This window comes from Pagrus pagrus, assembly GCF_965226575.1.
Source record: "Pagrus pagrus genome assembly, chromosome: 9".
Taxonomy (NCBI): domain Eukaryota; kingdom Metazoa; phylum Chordata; class Actinopteri; order Spariformes; family Sparidae; genus Pagrus; species Pagrus pagrus.
The window spans coordinates 15502948-15523742 of record NC_140193.1 but is presented as its reverse complement, the minus strand read 5'-3'; the positions used below and the strand labels follow the sequence as shown (position 1 = coordinate 15523742).

General features: G+C 40.7%; 1 protein-coding gene across 5 annotated transcripts in view; it reads right to left on the bottom strand.

Annotated features, from left to right (window-relative positions):
* pkp4 (plakophilin 4) overlaps positions 1–20795 on the bottom strand; it is a 93421-nt gene that overhangs the window by 48975 nt on the left and 23651 nt on the right. For all 5 annotated transcript variants that reach the window (XM_084361865.1, XM_084361867.1, XM_084361866.1 and 2 more), the window contains one exon: positions 5342–5454. In XM_084361865.1, the coding sequence (XP_084217991.1) occupies positions 5342–5454 (113 nt within the window). The remainder of the gene's footprint in view (positions 1–5341; positions 5455–20795) is intronic.

Below are 20795 nucleotides of genomic sequence, written 5' to 3'. Positions count from 1 at the left end.
CATCTTGTTTCCAGTGGTTAGACTTGTGAAATGAAAAATATTTGCAAATTTACATTAAGGAAGTTTCAATGCGGAAGAAGGGGTAGGTGCTATTTTAAGGATTTTAATGTGGTAATTATACTTTTTTCCCCCTGCTAAACCATGGCTGACAGATTTTTTTGTATTCCTTAATACATGTGTGGAGGGGATCTCTAAAAAGGAAAATTATAGTTATCCTGCAGCTAAAGCATTACACTCAAATGATTTTATACAATACAGTCAAGTCCTCAGCAGAGAGCAAAATGCAGAACAGCCTTGCAGGCCATCTTAACAGCCACCTAATAATTTCAACTTATTTATGTACCTATGAAAATACTTCCTGACCAAAGGGAACAGAAAGCCATCCTCTTTCTCATAGCCATTTTTCCAAGACTGGTTATTATGACAGACAGAGGCCAAGCAGGAGACCTCGGAGCAGTTTTGCCACCCATTTCTTTTTAATATCCTCTATTTACTGGTCATTATTATCAAGCGGCTGATGTTGCAACTGCTGCTATTTTTCCATCTAAGGTGACACTCAATGAGCTCAAAGACGCATGACTCAGAATTTTAATGAGCACACAGGCAATTAAAAAGAGGAAGTTTGGCGAGTTGTGCTCCACTGAACCATGGCAGATGAAGTAGAAGAATGGCTACCATAATGATGATGCACTGTTCCTGCTGCATGCCGACCGTCTGGCTGAGTGAAGGCAGCGTAAAGTGATTGTAAAGCTGCCGATTTTGATAAACACCAGGTCTAACCTTGACAGGACACTTTATTTCCCATCAACCCTTTTGGCTGAGCAGAGGTTGCATCTTTAAGGATCTTTGCCAGAGGTCAAGTTTGATGATCACCCCTCTCTATGCTTGTAGAAATGGGGTGGTCAACTCTGGAGGTGTCATGAAATGTAATGACTCCGATCAGAACCCTTAAGTGTGCTGTCACCTCTGAGGTCATCCAGCTGAGCTATTGAGCCAAGCAGTGTGACCTCAATGGTTAAAGCTAATCTCCATTCATACACAAATGTCCAGTGACAGCCATTTTATTTGTCCTTCTCTGGCTTTAAAGAAAAGGCGTGAAAATGGTGTTACATGTTTTTTTTAAATGAGCCCCTAGGAGGTGGTGGATGGTGACTGGTCCCCCAGTGGGAAAAGTGGTTGCATTTACATGCTCTGGTGTCTTTGTGATTGTAGAAACCTGCTTTCTGAAACGCTTATAGAACAGGATGATAAGAAACCTGGACAAAAAAGATAGATTTCTGCTGGAAAGACCTGTTTATTTTCCCACTCTTCAACCCTTACCTATGTTTTTAGGAGGTCTTGTGGCTATTTTCATGCCAATGACGCGTATCTCTATAGTCTACAGCTGTTTGGGGTTGAATCCAAAATAATTAAATCCAAACTCAACTCATAACTGAAAAAGAAAAACATTATTGACTTTTTGCTACAGCTAGAAACATGAGCAAAATAAATCAGGAAGCAAAGCTACACAGCAGGTTATTTAGAGAATTTGAACACGATCCTAGTCGATTTTGCGTTCCATTCACATCTGAAGAATTGTGACGATCAGGCCAATAATAGTTTAAAAAGCAACTTTAAGATGCAATTTTCCACACACAAAGAAATAACATAGAGACAGTCTTGGTCTTTGTATTTGACAGTTGCACTTGTCACACAACAGCCATGCAGGGGTAGAAAGGGATCCTGAAAACCCTGGTTGCTTTAAAAATATCACTGATTATTATGTCCACAAAAATAGCAATGCATTTTCACCTTTATATCCCCTACATTTGTTGCAACTCGTGCTTGTTTACTGCATGAATGAAAGCTGCATGGATGTTGCTGTCTTAAGGATTGTGATTGACCTCTGAACACCAACAAAAGGAACTAAATTTAGACCCTGGTTGCCTCAGTCAATTTTTTTTTATTATACTATTTTAATCCCACAAGGGGAAATTCTTTTTAAAAATGGAGGTAAAGTGTGTGAGTTCCAATAATGGCTCCTGGGTTCCTTCAACAGTTCTTACATACACAGGGAACCAGTCTCTATTAATACAGATATATAGGAATGTCCCTGGCACTACTAAATTATTAGATATAATATGGCATAATTCAGGCCCTACGCTGTCCACTGTGTGGCTGTATTATGCAGAAATACATTTTTAAAAAGCAAAAATAAATAACAGGGTAGACCTTAGTGCTAGTCATCTACTCAGTATCAACAGACTGATGTTGCCAAGCCTCTCAGCTGCCAATGATGAACTGGTGAATTAAGTGAATGAGCTGATCACTGCACAAAACAGATTTGAGTGCTGATTTTCATTGTGACTGGCACACAGAGAAAAACCCTTTTAAAGGTGCACTATGTAGTTTTGGATAAGATATTTTAATCAGAAAAGGAAAATCTTCATCGATTGATTTCCATGGCTGAATTAACAACCTGTCCTCAAAGGACAGGCCAATTTCATACTTATTTACCGTGTTTATATTTGCAGAACCCTTTTAAGTCGCCAACTTTGTAGCTTCAAACACTTTTCTGGGGACCTTCTTTCCCTCTGAGGAAAGCTTGTTTATTCAATCATGGAAAGATATTAATCAAATAACATTTTTACCTTATTAGTATTGTAAATATGAGTTTCTGAGTTTGAATTTATTTTTTAAAACTACATAGACCACCATTAATATATAAGACTGAGCAGAGGAAACTTGCTTGGTCCTCTAGCTTTGATGCTAAAATAAATCTTGAGGTGCAATTCAGAGTGTTAAATGTAAATGTGTACGAGTGACTACGGGGAACACCACAGGAAAGCAAGGGTGTTGCTTATATCTCCAAAAATGATCGCTGGAGTGGTTGGACACACTAAAATTGAGGTCTGAAATACAGCACTTCTTAAAGAGGAAATGAAAGTAAATAGGCCGGCAGTGAATATTTTCAGAGAGCTGTTGTCCAGACCTTTTTGGCAGCACTTGAAGCTGCTCTATACCTGCAGCTCTCTAAAAAAGGGAGAAAGGGGAAATGGACACTCTCACTCCTGAGTACTGCAATCTGCTGGTAGTTGGTGGGCACTTTTTGCAGGTATGCAGGCTGGAGTGCAAGAATGCAATGTGTCAGGGCATAGGGCTCATTATGACAAAGCAAGAGGAGATGGCAGGAAGCCATTACAGCCCCTGTTCAGACCAAGTGTCATATATCCAGATATATCCCAATTGTATCATGGCCCATTTGAGTACAAATGCAGCTCAAACCAGGCATCAGAATACTTAAAGTAGTTTAGGTGATCATCAGGCCTCCAGTCTGTCAGCAAAGTAATCGCACTGTTCCCTTTTGTATGAAGAGTACTCCGTTTCACTGATCATCCAGAGTGAGGGGATGGAAAACAATGGTGGTTGACTACCTAACTGTTAGGAATTTACTGTTTAATTTAAAATCTCACCATTATATCCTTACATCCGCAACCTTATACACAATCGTACACTTTCCAATTAGCCACACATGATGAAAACAGTTACATTTTCAATGGTTGGTTAAGCATTAGTAAAATAACCACACAGTATAGCTGCTGCCATCAAAACTGCTGGCCATGACCGGAGGGAATTAGGAAAAGGAACAAAGAACCATCATTTTAATAGTCCCTGAAAAATCAGACTATTTAGCTATCTCTTAAATGTCACAGTCAATTAACCTCTTTTGTAATTTCCCCTGCCGCTTTAAAGAATTACATTTTTAACCAGACCAAAAAGATGGTCCACATTAATACGTGAAACTGCAACTGAAAAGGATGATGCATGAATTTCTGATAAACCTCACTCTCACTATTCGATTTTGTTTGTCACTGGGCACAAAATCTCCCAGGAAAATGAAGGCTGACTGGTGATACAGGCAGGCTGGCAGCCTGGCACCATATCTGCTTCCCAGGTCTCCAGTATTGACTAATACCACTTTCACACCAAAATTAGCATGTATATGTGAGGTTTTTACCATATGTAAACCGGCTAAAAGTAGGCATTTCTCTTTCACAATGCCGGGACTTTTGTCTTTCAATTTTGTTTTCCTTGTGTCACGTTCGTCATCACGAACGCAACAGAAAATCAGGGACCAGTTTTTTCTCATCTCTGTTGAGAGTTGCACATGTGCAATACCGACCAGGTAGCTGACAAGCACAATGATGTTCAAGCATGGAAAAGTATCAACAAGCCAGCAGCCTTAACAGCAACGTTAGATGTTGTGTTTTCATCACAGCTGATCAGAGCGAGAGTGGATAAATATCCATGACTAATGCAGATTCAATTTGGAAACAAAAGCCAGATTTAGCGAGTATTAGCTGTATTTTTGTGCAGTTTGAAAGGCGTATATGTGAATCTCCTGTGTTGTTAGTAGTTGCTGCTCTGAGGAAAAACAAAGCAATCCGTCAATGCGAGAGTGGCACCAACAATAATACCACTGTTAGCTCCCCACGCTTGGGTCTTGTCTGTTTCCATCTGAATGCCAAGATTATGTCTACCTCGATTATCATTTTGCAGTATTTTATTACAAGTTTAATTCATTGTGGACAAATATCAGTATTGATCTTTACTGCTGTTATTGGTCAGTGCCAACAGCATCCCTATACATCACTGCATCTTCTGCATCTTTGACAAATTATACTTAGAGTTAAACCATCAAAGCCACGTGATGATATAAGACTGGTGTCAGCCCTTCTTCACAGCGGCTCTGTGAAGCCCATTGGGATATTGTATGCGGTATTGAGCTGTACAAATGGACCTGACATGTCTGAGCCACAGCAGACAGGACAGAATGTGCGGTCACTGAGGTGTGATGATCAGGCGGCCTAGAGCCGTAGCTGATGAAGTGGGAATGAGTTCCCAGAACAAACTCAGAAGCTCCACACTCCTTCCACACTAACAGCAGTGCTTCACTGAGCAAACAACACTCAACTATCATGCACATTCACAAGCGCATACACATGCTGTCACTGATAAACATAGGCTTAATATTTCTGCCTACAAATCCAGTTTTTATATTTTCATTTCCGCTTAGCTTAAAGGTGACTTGAGTCAATTCAGCAGGACAAAATCCTGCACTGATGTGTTTCTGATTAGCTTAGACTACACTGGAGCAATATGTCTGTTTCAAAATAACAGGACAGGTGGGGATTGTGTTCAGATTTACTGTCCAATCAGAACTGAGCACACTGGGTTTTCTCCATCACTATGCCATAAGGTTACACTATGGAATATGGCCACTGCTGTGAAGGATGAAAAAGCCATGTGTTGGATTGTAGTTGTCTGTATGTGTGTGTGTGTATGTGCATCTTCTCATTACCTGCTGCTACCAGCGCCTGGCGACTCGGCCCCGAGTCTGCATCTTTCCAGCTGACTGGCCACAATCTGCCTCTCCACTTCCAGCTCCCTGGTTAGCCGCTCAAACTGGAGCTCCTGCACATAAACACACACACACACAAAAAAAATGGGCCAGAGGGTCAGGAATGCATACTCATCAGAGAGAGCTTAACGTACTTCTATTGACAGATATGACAAATATGAAGTCAATATGAGGGAGGGAGGTTGACAGTTTGACAGCTTGCTTCAACAGTGTTGTGCTTCATTGTGGCGTCGAGGTTAATGATTACACAAATTAGAAAATAGGCAATGCAAAAAAGCTAATTCAAAATTGAAATGTTTGCTCATGAGTAGCTTTAAAAATAGACACCATATACATTCCCGTACACAAAACATGCACACACACACACACACACACACACACACACACACACACACACACACACACACACACACACACACACACACACACACACACACACACACACACACACACACACACACACACACACACACACACAGGCTATATGGTACTGCCATTTTTCCAGCCCACACAGTGAGATAAGCACCACTTCAGTGGGTGATATTTAGCCTCGGTGGCACTGCTCCTATGGGAGTCGAGTAGAAATCAGCATTTGACTAATTATCTAGCCTGAGCGAGGCTATTACTTGCGCAGCTCTCTTCTTCCAAGCACTGCATCGTGACACTCATAAGACACACACAGGGTCTTTTGTACACATAGAAAATGACTGCACACACAGACGCAATCTGGTTTACCTTAGAAATACCTTTTTACTCATCCACACTGCAAACATGGCAGTATAAAGAGTAAAAGAGTATCCAGCACTCCAGCACCAGCACTTATGGTCTCACAAAAAGGCCTTACTCACCATAACTCTGTGTACAGATGGCAGGATTCTCGCCTTGCAATCCTTACTGTCCCTTATAATGTCCATTACCATGGTCAATTACATTCACAGCCAGCTGCATACACATACACCACACACACTTGCACAAAGCGGCTCTCAGCTTCTTTTGTGACCTGTCTGAGGAAGTTTAGTCAATCTTCGGCACTTAGACCAGCCTACTTTTCACACCTACTCTCCAATGTTCCCTGAGGGCACATTGAAATTTCCTTTCACATTGTAGAAATGCTCTACTCACCCCTCCCCCCAAACTACTGCTTTATACCCTCCACTGCTCTCCTCTCCTGAAGACTTGACTGCAGTGAGAGGGAGCATGCAGGAGGGAAAACTGCTAAGTCCTATTTCCTTGATATAATGGCATTTTTTCGTGTGGCAGGGATACCTGTGTGGTGCCATGAGAAACCCTGATCTAATCTTGAGTAGCGCATATGTAAATTTGAAGAGACCTTTCTTCATTCCAAAGAAAATGTTTTTTGCCCAAGATGCTATGATATAGAAAAATAAATCAGATTTTCTTCTTAAAGGTCAACTCCACCAATTTTACACATTAACGTGTGTTTACAGGTCTTCGGGAGTACTACTGCATATGTGAAAAAAGTAGCATGAACACCTTTGTGGCTCCAGAGGAAGCTGCATGTAATCTGATAAACTGCCTCCAGTGATGTCACTCCATAGCTCAGTTGAACTGTGAGTGATATAGGTGCTTTTCTGTTTTGAAAAGCAGTCCACTGGTCTAGCATTGCACTCCTATAACACTGTTGGACTCATTGTGAACAGGTCATAACAAATCGAACAAATCCATACAGAACCAGAGATATTGTTTTTTTTCCCCCCACATCGTCTTCCTCCTTTTCAAACATACTGTAAAAAAAACTTTAATGTGTACAATTGGTAAAGTTACCATTTTAATGTGATTTTTTCTGTTTCCTTTACTCCTCTTTCAATATAAACTGAACATATTTGGGTTGTGGACAAAACAATATTTGAGGACGTTGTTTTTGGCGTCGGGGGAGACACTGTTTAACATTTTCACCATTTAATGACACTTCATAGACAAAACAACTAATCGATAAATCAAGGACATAATCCACAATCAATAAAAATATAAAATCAATAGACTAAAAAGGACCGCATGGTATGGATTGTTGATCGTCATGACCAGAGTTGCAAAGATTCGTTAATAAATCCATTAAAAGAACATTTGTTGACAGCTATTTTGATAATTAATCGTCACTTTCCAAGCAAAAATGTCATTAACACTAAATTTTTTTAGGTCCAGCTTCATAAATGTAAGAAATTGCTGCTTTTCTTGATAGTAAATTAAGATTCTTGCTGGACTGGACTGCTAAGTTGGACAAAAGGGGCATTTGAAGACGTCACTTTGGGCTCTAGGAAACTGAATCACAATTTTTTGATATTTCACAGACTAAATGATTAATCTATTGATCATGAAAATAATCAGCAGATTAATCAATAATGAAAATAAAAATTAGTTGCAGCTTTATTCATCAGGAGGTGTGTTTGCATTTGCACAAACAACATAAAACACAGCAGCTCACAGTGGCTGGTACCTCTGGTACCATTCTTCTTTTGCAATACTCAAACCCAGTCCACCAACAAAGTAATGCAGAATATGTCCACACCTTACTGTGTAAACCAGTTTTCATTTTACAATAGTGTAGCTACAAAGCACTGCTAATCTTGATGTGAGATAAAATGCATTTCCTGTAGCTGCTTCTCAATAAAAGCTTCCCAGGGGGTTCCCGGTGGAAAGCTTTTAATGCCAAGAAGCAGCAAGGAATGTTTAGTTTGCATTAGCAGCAACTTAACACAACAAATGCAGCTCCAGTTCAGCTGCAGTGAGACTGATATCTACTTTGAAGTACAATGACGAAACATAGGAGTTAAAATAAACTCCAAATCAGACAAATTCAGTAATAATCTAGCAATAAATAGTGCCTTCTCTCATAACTATACTTAATTAGCACTGGCACTGGCTGATGTGGCTGAAACATGGCCATGCAGAACAAAACGTTTAGAGACAGTAAATAACAACTATTTCTGCCAAAGATATTTTCAGAGGTTAAATATTCACTTTGTTGATTTTTTTGATGTTTGGCTACATATAACTGTATTCCTCCAATTTAATTGGCCTTTGAGCTGCCACTTTGTCTGGAGAAAGCAGTTTTATTCCCCTGTATACCAAAAAATTATCGAGCATATTAAATGTTCACGTTCAGATTATTATCCCAGTCCATCCCAGAGTGCAGATACATGTTCACAGATACATCTGGGAGCAGGACAGGGATAGTGGCCAAACACTGATTTACTTAGAAGAAGAAATGAGCCATCAATCCTGTGTGTGACACATAACCCCTGTTGAGAGATTGAGTTGCATGAAAATTGCCAATTTCAACCTTTCATTCCAACCAATCATCCCTTTTTTCATTCTTCTCTCGGGACAGATGTGACTCAGTATGAATAGTCAAAATACTGAAATGTAGTTGAACACTATGCATGCGCAGATTGTCGAGGGGAGGAGGACATATTGAATTCATGGGCTGCTTTGGGCTGTTACAAAAACATCTTACAGCTGTAAATCTTGAGATCTAAACTCTTGATCGTGCACATACTCAACCAAATCCTTCTTAACATCGAAACAGAACGTGAAGGTCACTGACAATACAGATTATTCTCTTGCTAAGGCTCAGGATTGAGCCCTTTTAAGGGATAGACCATACTGGCAGTGTAGTTTTCCCACAAAATAAATCGAGGGATTGAACTATTTTGACACCATTTCCACACACACACACACACACACACACACACACACACACACACACACACACACACACACACACACACACACACACACACACACACACACACACACACACACACACACACACACACACACACACACACACACACACACACACACACACACACACACACAAAGACGCCTGTATCCTGTATGCATTCAAAGGGCCTGAGATGGCTTCTGCCCACTGCTGGTTCAGCAAATATAAGATGACTTTTACGAAGGAAACAAGGGATAAGAATTGCATTTAGGAATTCGATGTATAGGAGAGAGAGGACAAAGAATAATAGGGGAGCCTCACATTCATGCAGAGAGAGAGAGAGAGAGAGGGGGTTGATTCAAACACAGTCTAACTGCTGCTTATACAAATCTGGAATTACTCCAGTGTGAGATTCTCCCACCAATATGCGAGAGAGAGAACATAAGGTGAAAGTGACAAGAGAGGTATATAATCCACATGGACACACACAGATAAAAGAGGCAGGAGGGAGAAAAATCGAACATTCAAACTTTTAAATACAGATCAGTACTGCTAGATATGGGAGTCTGGGAGCAGTAGGTCATTGTGTGATTATACAGGAGTGTAATACAGTGTAAATCCACAATGATATACCGTACATATGCACTTTCTTGCATGTGTAAAGCTTACTGAGTTACAATATGCGTGTCATTTATGAATATGTAGCAGGTGCTTATGGAACAAAGATTAAATATATGGCGAGACACAGACCAAACCGCTTTGTTTACCGTCTTTATAAAGACAGAGATTTCCTGCTCATGCAAATGTCACTATTCTTGGCCAACCAATTCTGCGCCTTCTTTCTTTTAAGCTCATTATCCGACTGTTTTGTTTGGCACTGTGTCACCTTCTCAAGTCCAGCAACTTCATCTAAGGCAGCACTTCTCATTATACAGCGCTACATGCAGGCATGTGAGGAATAAACAGCTATTCCTTTCTTAGTACTTTACACGCAAAAGTGCGTTGGCCTTCAGTCCTGCTGATTAGATGATCTGTGATCTTGATCAAGCACAGAAGAGAGAGACATCTGTTATGGACATGCGGCACAGAGGTCTCTGTCACTACTGATATTCAGAGCTACCCCGAGCCCATAGTGGATGGGCATCCTGCCTGCATGCCTGCAGCAACCCTGCTGTTCAGGGCTGAACAATTAATAACTATTATCAAAATCGCAATATGGCCAAGTGCAATATCGAAAACACAAGAGCAGCAATTTTTTTCTGATTAAATGTATCACAGCTTTGTGGTGCTTCAGAGTAATCATAGTCTCCAGATGTGAGGAATATGCTTAGAATCATCATCCGCATCATCGTTATTTTTTTTTCAGTGAAAATGACCATTCCCATTAAAGTTGCGACTAAATTTACAATTGCAATATCTGTCAAAAATGATGTCATAAATATGTCATATCGTTCAGCCCTACTGCTATTTTTGGCATGGAGGCAGTCCAAAGTTTCCTACATGGAGCTCTGTCCTCCAGGTCTTTTCTATCGCTTGACAAATTGGTCGAGGCTCTCTTCTCAGTTGTACAACTCTTGTGTCTGTTGTATTGATTTTTGTAAGAAAGTTGTTTTACACTAAATTGCATTTTTTATTATGGGAGCACTTCAGAGAAGCAGGAGAATAGAAGAGTTAGGTGGCATACTCTCTCTGATCCTGCAGCTATGAAACAACAATGCACCTTTTCTGTAATGCAGAGTTTAATGGCCTCTCCGGTAGCTTTGCAGAGCTACAAAGCATCTGCATTTGCAGGTAGACAATGAGATTCAAAAATCAACGTGCTATTTCAGAATCGCTTCAGGTGTTGATAGTGTTGCTTCAATTGTCCACCTTAATGCACATACACTAACTTGCCTCCCTTTCTGTTTCTCTCTCCCAGCATGTGTCGGGTCTGGTGACCTCAGCAGTATGTTTAATCAAGTCTAGGGCTGTCCTGAATACAATTTTTTGGGCTTTGGAGCTTCGGTAGTAATCAACAGCAAATATTCAATGTTTTGTTCCGGCTAGTTAGTGTCTGCTCATAAACTAATTTGATTTGCTCATCTTGCTTTTGCCTTTCCACCTCTGGAAGAGCAGGTACAGGTATGGGAGGGAACGAGTCGCAGGAGATTGTCCACTAGTTAATCAACTGCGGATGGCATCATTCTATCAGACTTAAAACATAACAAAAAAAAATAAAAATAAGATAAAAATATATTTTAATGGGTGTTAATATAACTGGGCAGCCCACCCAAGTAAAGTCTATGTGTGGGAAACACTATGCCATGTGTAAATGAGAGAGAGAGTGAGACAGCACAGATCTGAAAATAGAAAATCAATATGTGGAGGCCTATTTTGCCACAAATAAACAAATTTATGGGAAACCCTGTCCCCGTTGACATGCACTTTGTGAAATAATCACAGCGTAATCCAAACACCAAAATTGGAAAACAAATACCTACCCAACAAACTAGTATCAGAATAGCTGAATATTTGGGTCCAGCTCTCAAAATCGCCCAAAAAACACATCTCATGTTTTGGATTTTTTTCACAGCAGCAGGTGAGCTGCATGTGGATGAAGCTTGTTGTTTATTATATAGCCTCTCAAAATGATCAAAATCAACGTGGTGCCGAATGACATCACAACAACCAGGTACACTTACAAACTTGTACAAAACAACAACATTAGTAAACCTACATTAAATGGGAGAGGTCACATCACAATCAGTGCCTTTACAAGAGGGATGTATTACCAGAGAACATCTCTCTCTCTATCTCTCTCTCTCATGTGCAAATGTCATTAGGCAGGAGGGGGAGAGCGAGTGGAGATTGTCCATGTCCATCATGTTCTCAGGCGGATAAAAAAATAGAAGTTATAAAAAAAATTTTTTAAATTGTTAACGAATATACCTTTGCGCAAACTCGCCCAGGTAAAGTGTATGTGTGGGAAACACTGCACTAGCTAAGATCAGTGTATGATGGAATTGTGGCATCAAAATGTGCCTGAGGCCACCAAATTTGGGATTTTACAGGAAAAATGAACCCACCTAGCTGGCAATTTTTCACCATCTAGCTGGCTACTCCATATCCTTGTGGAAAGCCCTGCTTGGAGGATCACTGCCATCCCTCTTTACTCTGTCATCCTCAGGCTTTCCTTTGCAAGAAAGCATTTTAAAACTTTCTTTCTCTCACACGTTTTTCAACAGATTTTCCTTATACTGCATGAATCATTTAGACTATTATGAATATGGATCCAATATAGTCCATAATTAGCTTGTGATAGCACAGGGCTATGTGCCAAAAGTGGCCCTGGTCTGATGAAACAGGGACAAGGATCACACTCATAAGTAGGGCTCACATTAGTAATGGAGAGAGAGTACTCACTGTCCGGTGTAATTCATTGCATTTGCCATGCTTGGCCCCTACACAGAACGGGACACATCTATTCAGCCTAACGATCAGACTGAGCGCAGCAGTAATGACCATTAAACAAGGCCTATGCTTATTTAACGGGTGTGGGCCCAGCCTTGGACGGTACCAGGCTTAGTGTAGAAAGAGAGGACAGGGACAATGGGTGGCCAGCTTTCCTGTACCAACAAGGCCTCAACGCTTTTATTTGCCATTATAATGAGCCTGTTGGGCTTGATCTGCCTGTAGTCCAGGAGCTGATTCAGATCCTGTCCCCTTGTGTCCTCAGACAGGCCCTAAAGAAACAGATGACACATGGCAGTAGACCACAGAACCAATATACAGGCTCCCTTGTCATCTTTATGGATGCTGACAATACAAGACCCATCTGAAATGCCTGAAGTGGCTTGTGCCCGCTGCTGGTTCAGCACAGAGACTGTGGTGCAGCATAGATAACAGAGGCTTACGCACACACAATCCCCAAATGTCATGCAGCCATATAACATAAACATATACCAATTGTACTGCAACTAAGGATTATTTTCAACATCATAATGTTGCTGCTGATGATTTTCACGATTAATTATGAAAGTGCTCATCAAAATTTCCCAGAGGCCAAAACCCAAAGACACTTCATTTTCTCTCATCAGTAACAAAAAACAAAAATTATTTGATCCAGTTTGCCTTTTTAGCTTGAAAAATGACTGAAATATTTAAACGATTATCAGAACAGCCAGCTTCTTTCGATCGATTAATCAACTAATCATTGCAGCTCATGACGATCAACAATAACCTGTTTCTGTTTCATACGGTCCTTTTTTTCCGTTAATTACCAAGTGACATTAAATGTTACACAGCATACTTGAATTCAGCACTGAAAGACAGAAACTTGGCACAGCCAAGCAATCAAGAATCAAACAATCTATTGAGGATGTTCCTTATTTACCATCTTCTAAAAATCCAAGTTTTAATTTTCTTCAGTTCTTCTAAAAGATAAACATCTTGTTTTGCAATAAAACCAGTTAAAAGTAGAAGCCCTCCAAGAGAGGCTGCTGACTCTGAGGTAAACAAAGTTTCCAATCGAGCCCAGCTCTTCAACCGAGATTGTCTGTGATCTAAAGTCTCTCCATACTACTCGAGTTTCGAACATTTTTCACACACTAAATGGTCAACAAGCACACACTTGAATTGTTGTTTCCCTCCCTCAAATAATCATTCAGTCTGGTGTCAGTGTATACTGTACCGTGGCTTGTTTGTCTGCTTACAATTTTCAATTCAGGGAGCATGAATACATTATCCAAAACATTTTAATGCATATCTAATGCTTTGGCGGGCAGGTTTGGGTGCATGAATGTAAAGATTGATTATGGAAGTTTATTCTCCTTAAGTCAAAATGAAATCATATAAATTGGAATTGCAGTCTGCTACACATTTGTCTTTAAGTGTTTATGCAGAAAATATGGTCTTGGTATCAAATATTCTGACTTGAAAGGTAGTTTTGCTTTAATTTCAGGTTAAGGATTGGAACATCACCTTGATCCGACTCCCTCCACTTTGCTACTAAGACATGTGACGCCATCTATCTAACTGGCATGTCTGTACAGGAATGCATGTTCACATCAGTTCTGCACAGACACAACCTAGTAACTGAACAGATGCATCCTTTCACCTCCTGTATGTAAAACAAGGCACCTACAACATCAGACATGCCACAGTATGACAGATTACGATAATGTGATGCAGTGCTGTGATGTGTGAAATTGTGCTTAAATATTCTTGGTAACTCAGCACCTTCCTTTATATGACAGAAAATAATTGAGAGGTATACATCATGGCAATTTTTAGTAGGTAGTCTTGGTAGTGAGTGTCCAAATCTCACTATCAATTAAGACCTGAGATCTTATCCTTAATAGTTCTTGTAGCCCATGTGAGCCTGTGTTAAAGTGTGTTTTGGTACTGCTGCCATTTGGGCCTGGGCCTGGAAAGAAAGACTTGCACGTTCATTTATGATATTCAGATCCATTATGCATAACCAGTGCAGATGGCATTGCCTCTTAACCAAAGACAGGAATCTACCAGAAATATGTTTGTTCATTAAATGGCAATGAGGCTTGACAGCTCTGCATCCCCACTGCAGCGTGGCAGACCAGTTCCAACGAGAGCCCGACAATGCAGCGCAGTGGGAGAATGACAGCAGAGGTTAAAGGATTTCTGCAGCAGCGGGGACAGAAAAGCAGGCCTGAGGTGTGAGCGAAGAGAACAGGCCTCAGAACAGTCCGTGTGACCAGACCTGAAGGAACCACACAGTGCAATTACTCACAAAAACTGCCACAAAGTCACCTTGTTAAAATACTAAGGTTTTGTGGAGACTGGCTGCCACCATAGCAGAATTATAATAATAACCGTGTCGGATGGAAAGGCATTTAAAAATACAGTAAAGTGGCTTGCTGAGGTAAGAGAGTGTACAGCTGCAGGCGTAGCTATAGGTGAATCACAGGGAGAAAATTGCTTTAGCACCCACAGCTGCACCGCAGCTTTTATACTGTATAAGCTGATAATGTGACAAGAGGCCACAAACAGGAATGTGAAACATCATTCACTCTCAGATAATGGAAAAGCAAGTTTACAATAGAACATCATTTCTGCCAGGGTTTCTAATGCCGCATTACAAGCATTTATAGCAGCAAACTTGCAGCGCTACTAAAATGATTTTTTTTTTAATTCTTCCATCCAGAGCAAAATGACTTACTGCAGTTGTATATACAGGTCAAAGCCGGATAACACAGAATATGGGTTCTTATAAAATGTGGTTTCCTGGTGCATGTACAATTTTCTGCTCGCTCCCTGTGACTGTCCAATCATGTGTCTCATCGTGGTGACCTCCATGTTGTACCAGTACACTTTTGCTGCTTGTGATTCTGAGCTCGCCACTTCACATAATGACTATAAGCAAAGGTCATAGTAACGGTTAATAATGCATATAGTTAAATCCATGCCTCAAGTTTCTCTGTCCTCTAACTGTGATGAAAAATACATTTCTAGGGTGTTTTAAAGAATTCCTATCTAGATAGAAAATAAAAAAAATTATAAAAAAACTTCAATAATCTGGTGTAAGGTGCTATGACAGAGATAATTTTGTAGCATTCAGTGGCACTTTTTTCTGACATAGTAACAGATGTTTTGCAGTTCACCTTCATTGATAGTCTATACTCAACAAAAAATATCCAACAACAACAAAAAAACATATCTGAATCCCAAAATTGAAAACGAGACACCTACCAAATGAACAAATATCTGAACAGTAGAGTTTTCCAGTCCAGCCCTATTAAAGATTCTGCATACATAAACTGATTTCTTTGTAAAATTCGGACTAGTCTCTCCCTCTGCTAGTGGCTGCTAAAAACAAGCAACATGCAACGTGATGGACTGCATGGAAGAGGACCTGCTTCCTCTGTAGATAACAAAAACAAAACAATTCTTACTTTCAGGTGATTATAGACTAATGATAACTAGTAAAGAACACTTTTTGTATTGTTGCGCCTGAATCCCCCTAAATCCTCCACACTGGACCTTTAAACTGTTGCCGCAGGAAACAAAACAACTGAGACGTGATCTGGAGTACTCAGATTACTCCATAAAAAGATTAGCATTATTTCAAAATTACTATAACAATGATCTCCAGATTTCATCACTCCAAAAATAATCCAACGTTGTAAAACATGCTGGTGACACAGATAAGTAAGACCACTGAAAACATCATTTTCTACATTTGAGCATGAAAAGGAAGTTACGACTTGCTTGATAAATGTCACTGAAGAAACTGTATATTCGTGTGTTGATTGCTATTAAAGGAGCTGTCATCTGCATTGGCAACTGCAGCAGCAAGCACTTTCCGCACAAGAGATTGACAACAAAAGAAAGACTGTCAATAACAAAGACACAGACGACTGACTTTGCGGAGGGGAGAGAAGAAAAAATCCTGTCAGCACTCACAAGCAGATCCACAATTCAAATTTTGTTTCCAGGCGAAATTCTTTTTGTTGGGAGGATTTTCCTATTTATTTGTTCATCCACTTTGACAGTCTTGGCTCATTTACAAGCACTAAGTCATTTAAATGCAACAGATTTGTTGCTGAAGTGTGACAGAGACAGGTGTTTTGAGCAGGCAGAAGAAGCATGCTGGAAATAGACAAAATGCAAAGGCTGATGGGTTTTCTGTTCTCCACAAACTTAACTCACCAAAGTAAATGCCTTTCCATTTCTGTCTCATTAACATTCACAGTGTGACGCACATAATTACACCTTAAAAGCACAATTTATGCACCATTAGCAGTTCAAGTGGAACCAGCAATATGCATCATCATTTGAAATAATTTAAAATTTTAGCGGACGCAAAGTTTCCTAAAAAACTTTCTTCTAATGCACATAAAACCTGATTTTTGCGAGGGCCCATGTCCGACACATACTACTGGCGCTTTTAATCCAACTTCATCATCTTATCATTGCTGCTTTTAGCACCTGCGTAAAAGCCTGAATTCAAAAGACTTTCCCTACATTTAAAAATCCTTCTGATCTAAGTTTTCTACGAGACCTGCTGTTGTTTTTGTGCACTTACAAGTTGTTGAATCCCAACAAAAGCCTCTTATGTGATGCCGCCGATAATAACGCCGAGGCAGAGTGGCAGTAAATGAGAGTAACTCACAAAGGCAATCTGTATCTCCTCTATTGGAACAAAAACCAAAAAATGCTGCCGCGGTGCAATCACACAGCCAGTGCAATTCACGTAGACCTGTGAACATACAATTCCTCGGAGAGATCAATAGCGTTGTGTCAGACAAAAAGAACATTGCTCCCGGCCAAAATGAGGAGAGTAAGCAATCTAGGGAGTGTCAATCTGGAGGTTGCTGTGTTGAACAAAGAGTGCAGTGACTTGGGCGATTACCTCAGGATCAGTCATTTAGAGAAACTCATCTGAGAGATGTTTGGGCAGGAGATGATACGGAGACATAAACCTCATTGGTGATTCACTCAGACAAGTACCTTAACTTCCTCAGGGGGCATATGCCAGTCCAAGGACAGCCCCACAGTATTTACTGTGCTTCCACCTTCCTGAGAACAACTCCTGCTCCCCAATGACCGGGTCCTCTGCGTGCGCTGTTGACGGTGGCAGTGATTACAGTGATAATGATGATGATGACATTGACGATGATGAGTATTAACAGGCTAGTTTGGGGGAGATCTCCCGGGGCTGGGTTCAAAACGACAGCGCAGTGCCGTGCCAGAAACACACACCACTCTTTTGACATCATGTCACATTGGGGGCAGATTATCTCCTCTTCCTCTTTTCCTTGTTCTCTGTTTTCCACTGCGCTGACAGCCTCCTGCCACAGCGCTTTAGAGAACCATTCACAGGTGACAGCCTCTCTGACTCTGCCTCCCTCCATCATGCTCACACTCTCACTTTTGTCCTTTTCCCTTTTTCTCACCACCCTCTGCGCTCTCCCTCTGTATCTGAGCTTTTTGTCTTTCCACTGTATATCTGAGCACTCTCCTTCACCTGTATCCCTCCCCTCTGAATCTGTCTCACTCTTTCCCTCTTATACTCATTCTGCTCCCCCATGGGGTAATTGCTCAGAGCCAGGCTTCCATTTTTATGACTATAATCGAGGCCAGAATGCTTATGCCTCTAGATTTCTCCTTGCCTGTGTCACAGCGGTAGCACGACGGAGAGGAAGGCAGATAAGACCCTGAGGAGCGGAGAAAATCACTAGTCGATTGTAATTAGAGTCCTTATTTCGCCTATGGAGGTGGAATAGACACTATCGCCTGCAGAGAGAGAGAGTTCAACCTTTCTGCTGCGCTTATGGCATGGAAATGCAAAATGGCAAAAACGTTGCCTTGAAGTTTCGTCCTGGCCCCAACTATTAAGTCCTTAAGCTGGGTCACTTAGACAAAGATGACTTTGGCTTCATTAAAACATGACAGTGTCTTGCATCGGTATCTCAGGTGGCTAATAATTCAGTCAGCTCATCAAGCCATTAAGAGGGTGCAGGAGTTGTTGCACTCATAGCAAGGTTAGCGCTTGGGCTTTGCAAAGCAGGTTGGAGTTGGTCTATGTGTGTCTGTGCCTGATTCGGATGAAAACCGGGTCACAGAGTGTGACTCCAGTAGCGCGGTGGTGAAAGCAGGAGGCAGACAGATTTTTCATGTGTAATGGACTTTAACAAAGTGGGAAAATTCCACTGTGGTGCTTTCTGGGAGGCAGTGTGTTGAAACACCACAGCGCGGCGTGCCTAAAAGGCCCTTTTTGCCGGCTGTGTGGCACATATAGGCATGTCCAGGCACAGCTAATAACAGCATCACTCTGAAGGCAAAGCCTCATAATGGAGGAGGAAGAGAAGCACAGCAAAACACAGCGTTTCCAAGGGCAAAAAAACGCTGTCTTGATACTAGAAATGATCTGCTCAACTGTGGTTAAGACTGCAAGGACTAAATTTGACCACAGAATTACATTTATGTTTGAGGGGAAATCTCTCCACAACACAGAAAGGATAAAGAACCGAATCAACTTCCTCCTCTGCCCCGTCTGAAGTTCTTATTTCTGCAAAACATCTCAAGTACCCGCCAATTAAAAAGGCACAAAGTTTAAGCTGTGCTTCTGATCATGATCCTTTCTAAAAGAGAAACACAAAATGTATTACACTTGCTACGAAATGTGGCAAGTGTACAGCTGCTAAATGCTAACAACAAAAACAAACAGTGCCTTCATTGCTCCAGATGACAGTGTTGTTGATACTGGACATTAGACGGCTGTTTTTAAAAGTTAAAAACATTTCAATCATGATTATTGCTTGGAAAAATGATCACAGAGGTACTTGGGAACCTGTGGTACAAGAAAATGGTTGGGTTTGCTGATAAGTATTTGATCAGATCGTTTAATAGAATTTTTAAAAAGCTGCCTATGTAGAAATGAAAGGGATATTGTTATGAATTAATGCTTCAAATTGTCAAAAATGTTGTAGTGCAGTGGTTGCCAAAGTGAGGGGCGTAGAGGCTAAATGATTGAGGCGCGATTCTGTAGCCTAGCAAAGCATGGACAGGGTTCAAACGTGACAACTACCAAAACAAAGACAAGAAAACATGACGAGGCATATCTCACCCTCAGCTTCACCAGGACAACAGTGCAGTGTATTTCTTGTAGAGAAAATTATCAAGTTTGTTGATTTGTTCCAAGAGAGTTTCCATTTTTGTGCAGCTAGACATTTTTTGAGATCTGTTGAAAGCAATGAGTGCTGCTTCACAGTAATAATTGAGAGAAGACGCATGCTGCACTTCTAATACTTCAGCTATAAAGATGACTTGTTCCTTATTTAGTGTTTTCAGTAGGATGTCACAGTGAAGTGGCAGTTCTGTATTAATTACAGTCAATTTGTGTGTGTGGGTAGGGAGCTTGAAAATATTATCTACAAAAGAGGAGCCCTGCAGAAAAGTTTGGGAACCAATGCTGTAGTGAAAGAACACATTAATGACAGATACAGGCTTATGTATTTCAACAAAGAAAAAAGGAAAAAAGGAAAACGTTCCTATTTAACTTTCTTTTTATGGACTTGTATGTATAGTTCTATGTTTATTTTCATCCATCTTTGTTGAGTTTAGTCATCCTGTTTTTAAGCTGTTTTCATTTCTCTCTCTATTTCAATTAGAACTATTAGCACTGGGTAACACTGAGAACAAAAGAGAGAGTGTCAAATTCCTTGTATGTGTACACATAATAGGCCATGTGATTCATTATGGCTGCAGTGTTTCTGCAATAAGCCTTGACATTTCAAATTAATAACCCTTAATATGGCAACCATACATAGCAGGTTCATTTTCTAACAATATGCGAGCTGTCAGGAAGGCATAAGCCTCGTCATCACCCACCATCCCTCCCACTTGTTCCATTTCTCAGCTTACTGATGCTGTAACACAAACATAACTAAAATAGGCATACTGGGGATCCATTGAAGACGTGTGTGTACATTATGCAGTGTTTGGTGAGGATTAAATCAAAGTTGGACCCCCCCCCCCGCCTCGTTCCTGCAGCTACTACTCTCCTGGGGGTGCGGTAGGAAGCAGAGATGAGGGCAGAGTGATCAATGCGATGCTCTTTAAAGACCTGGCCTCACACTGATGCCGTCTATGTGGGTGCTACTGGCTCCCTTATGAGACAACCTAAGGGCACCTGTATACTTGTTTTAAGATTTGGCTTGTTCACAAAAGGCTGGTAAATATGGTGCTGGG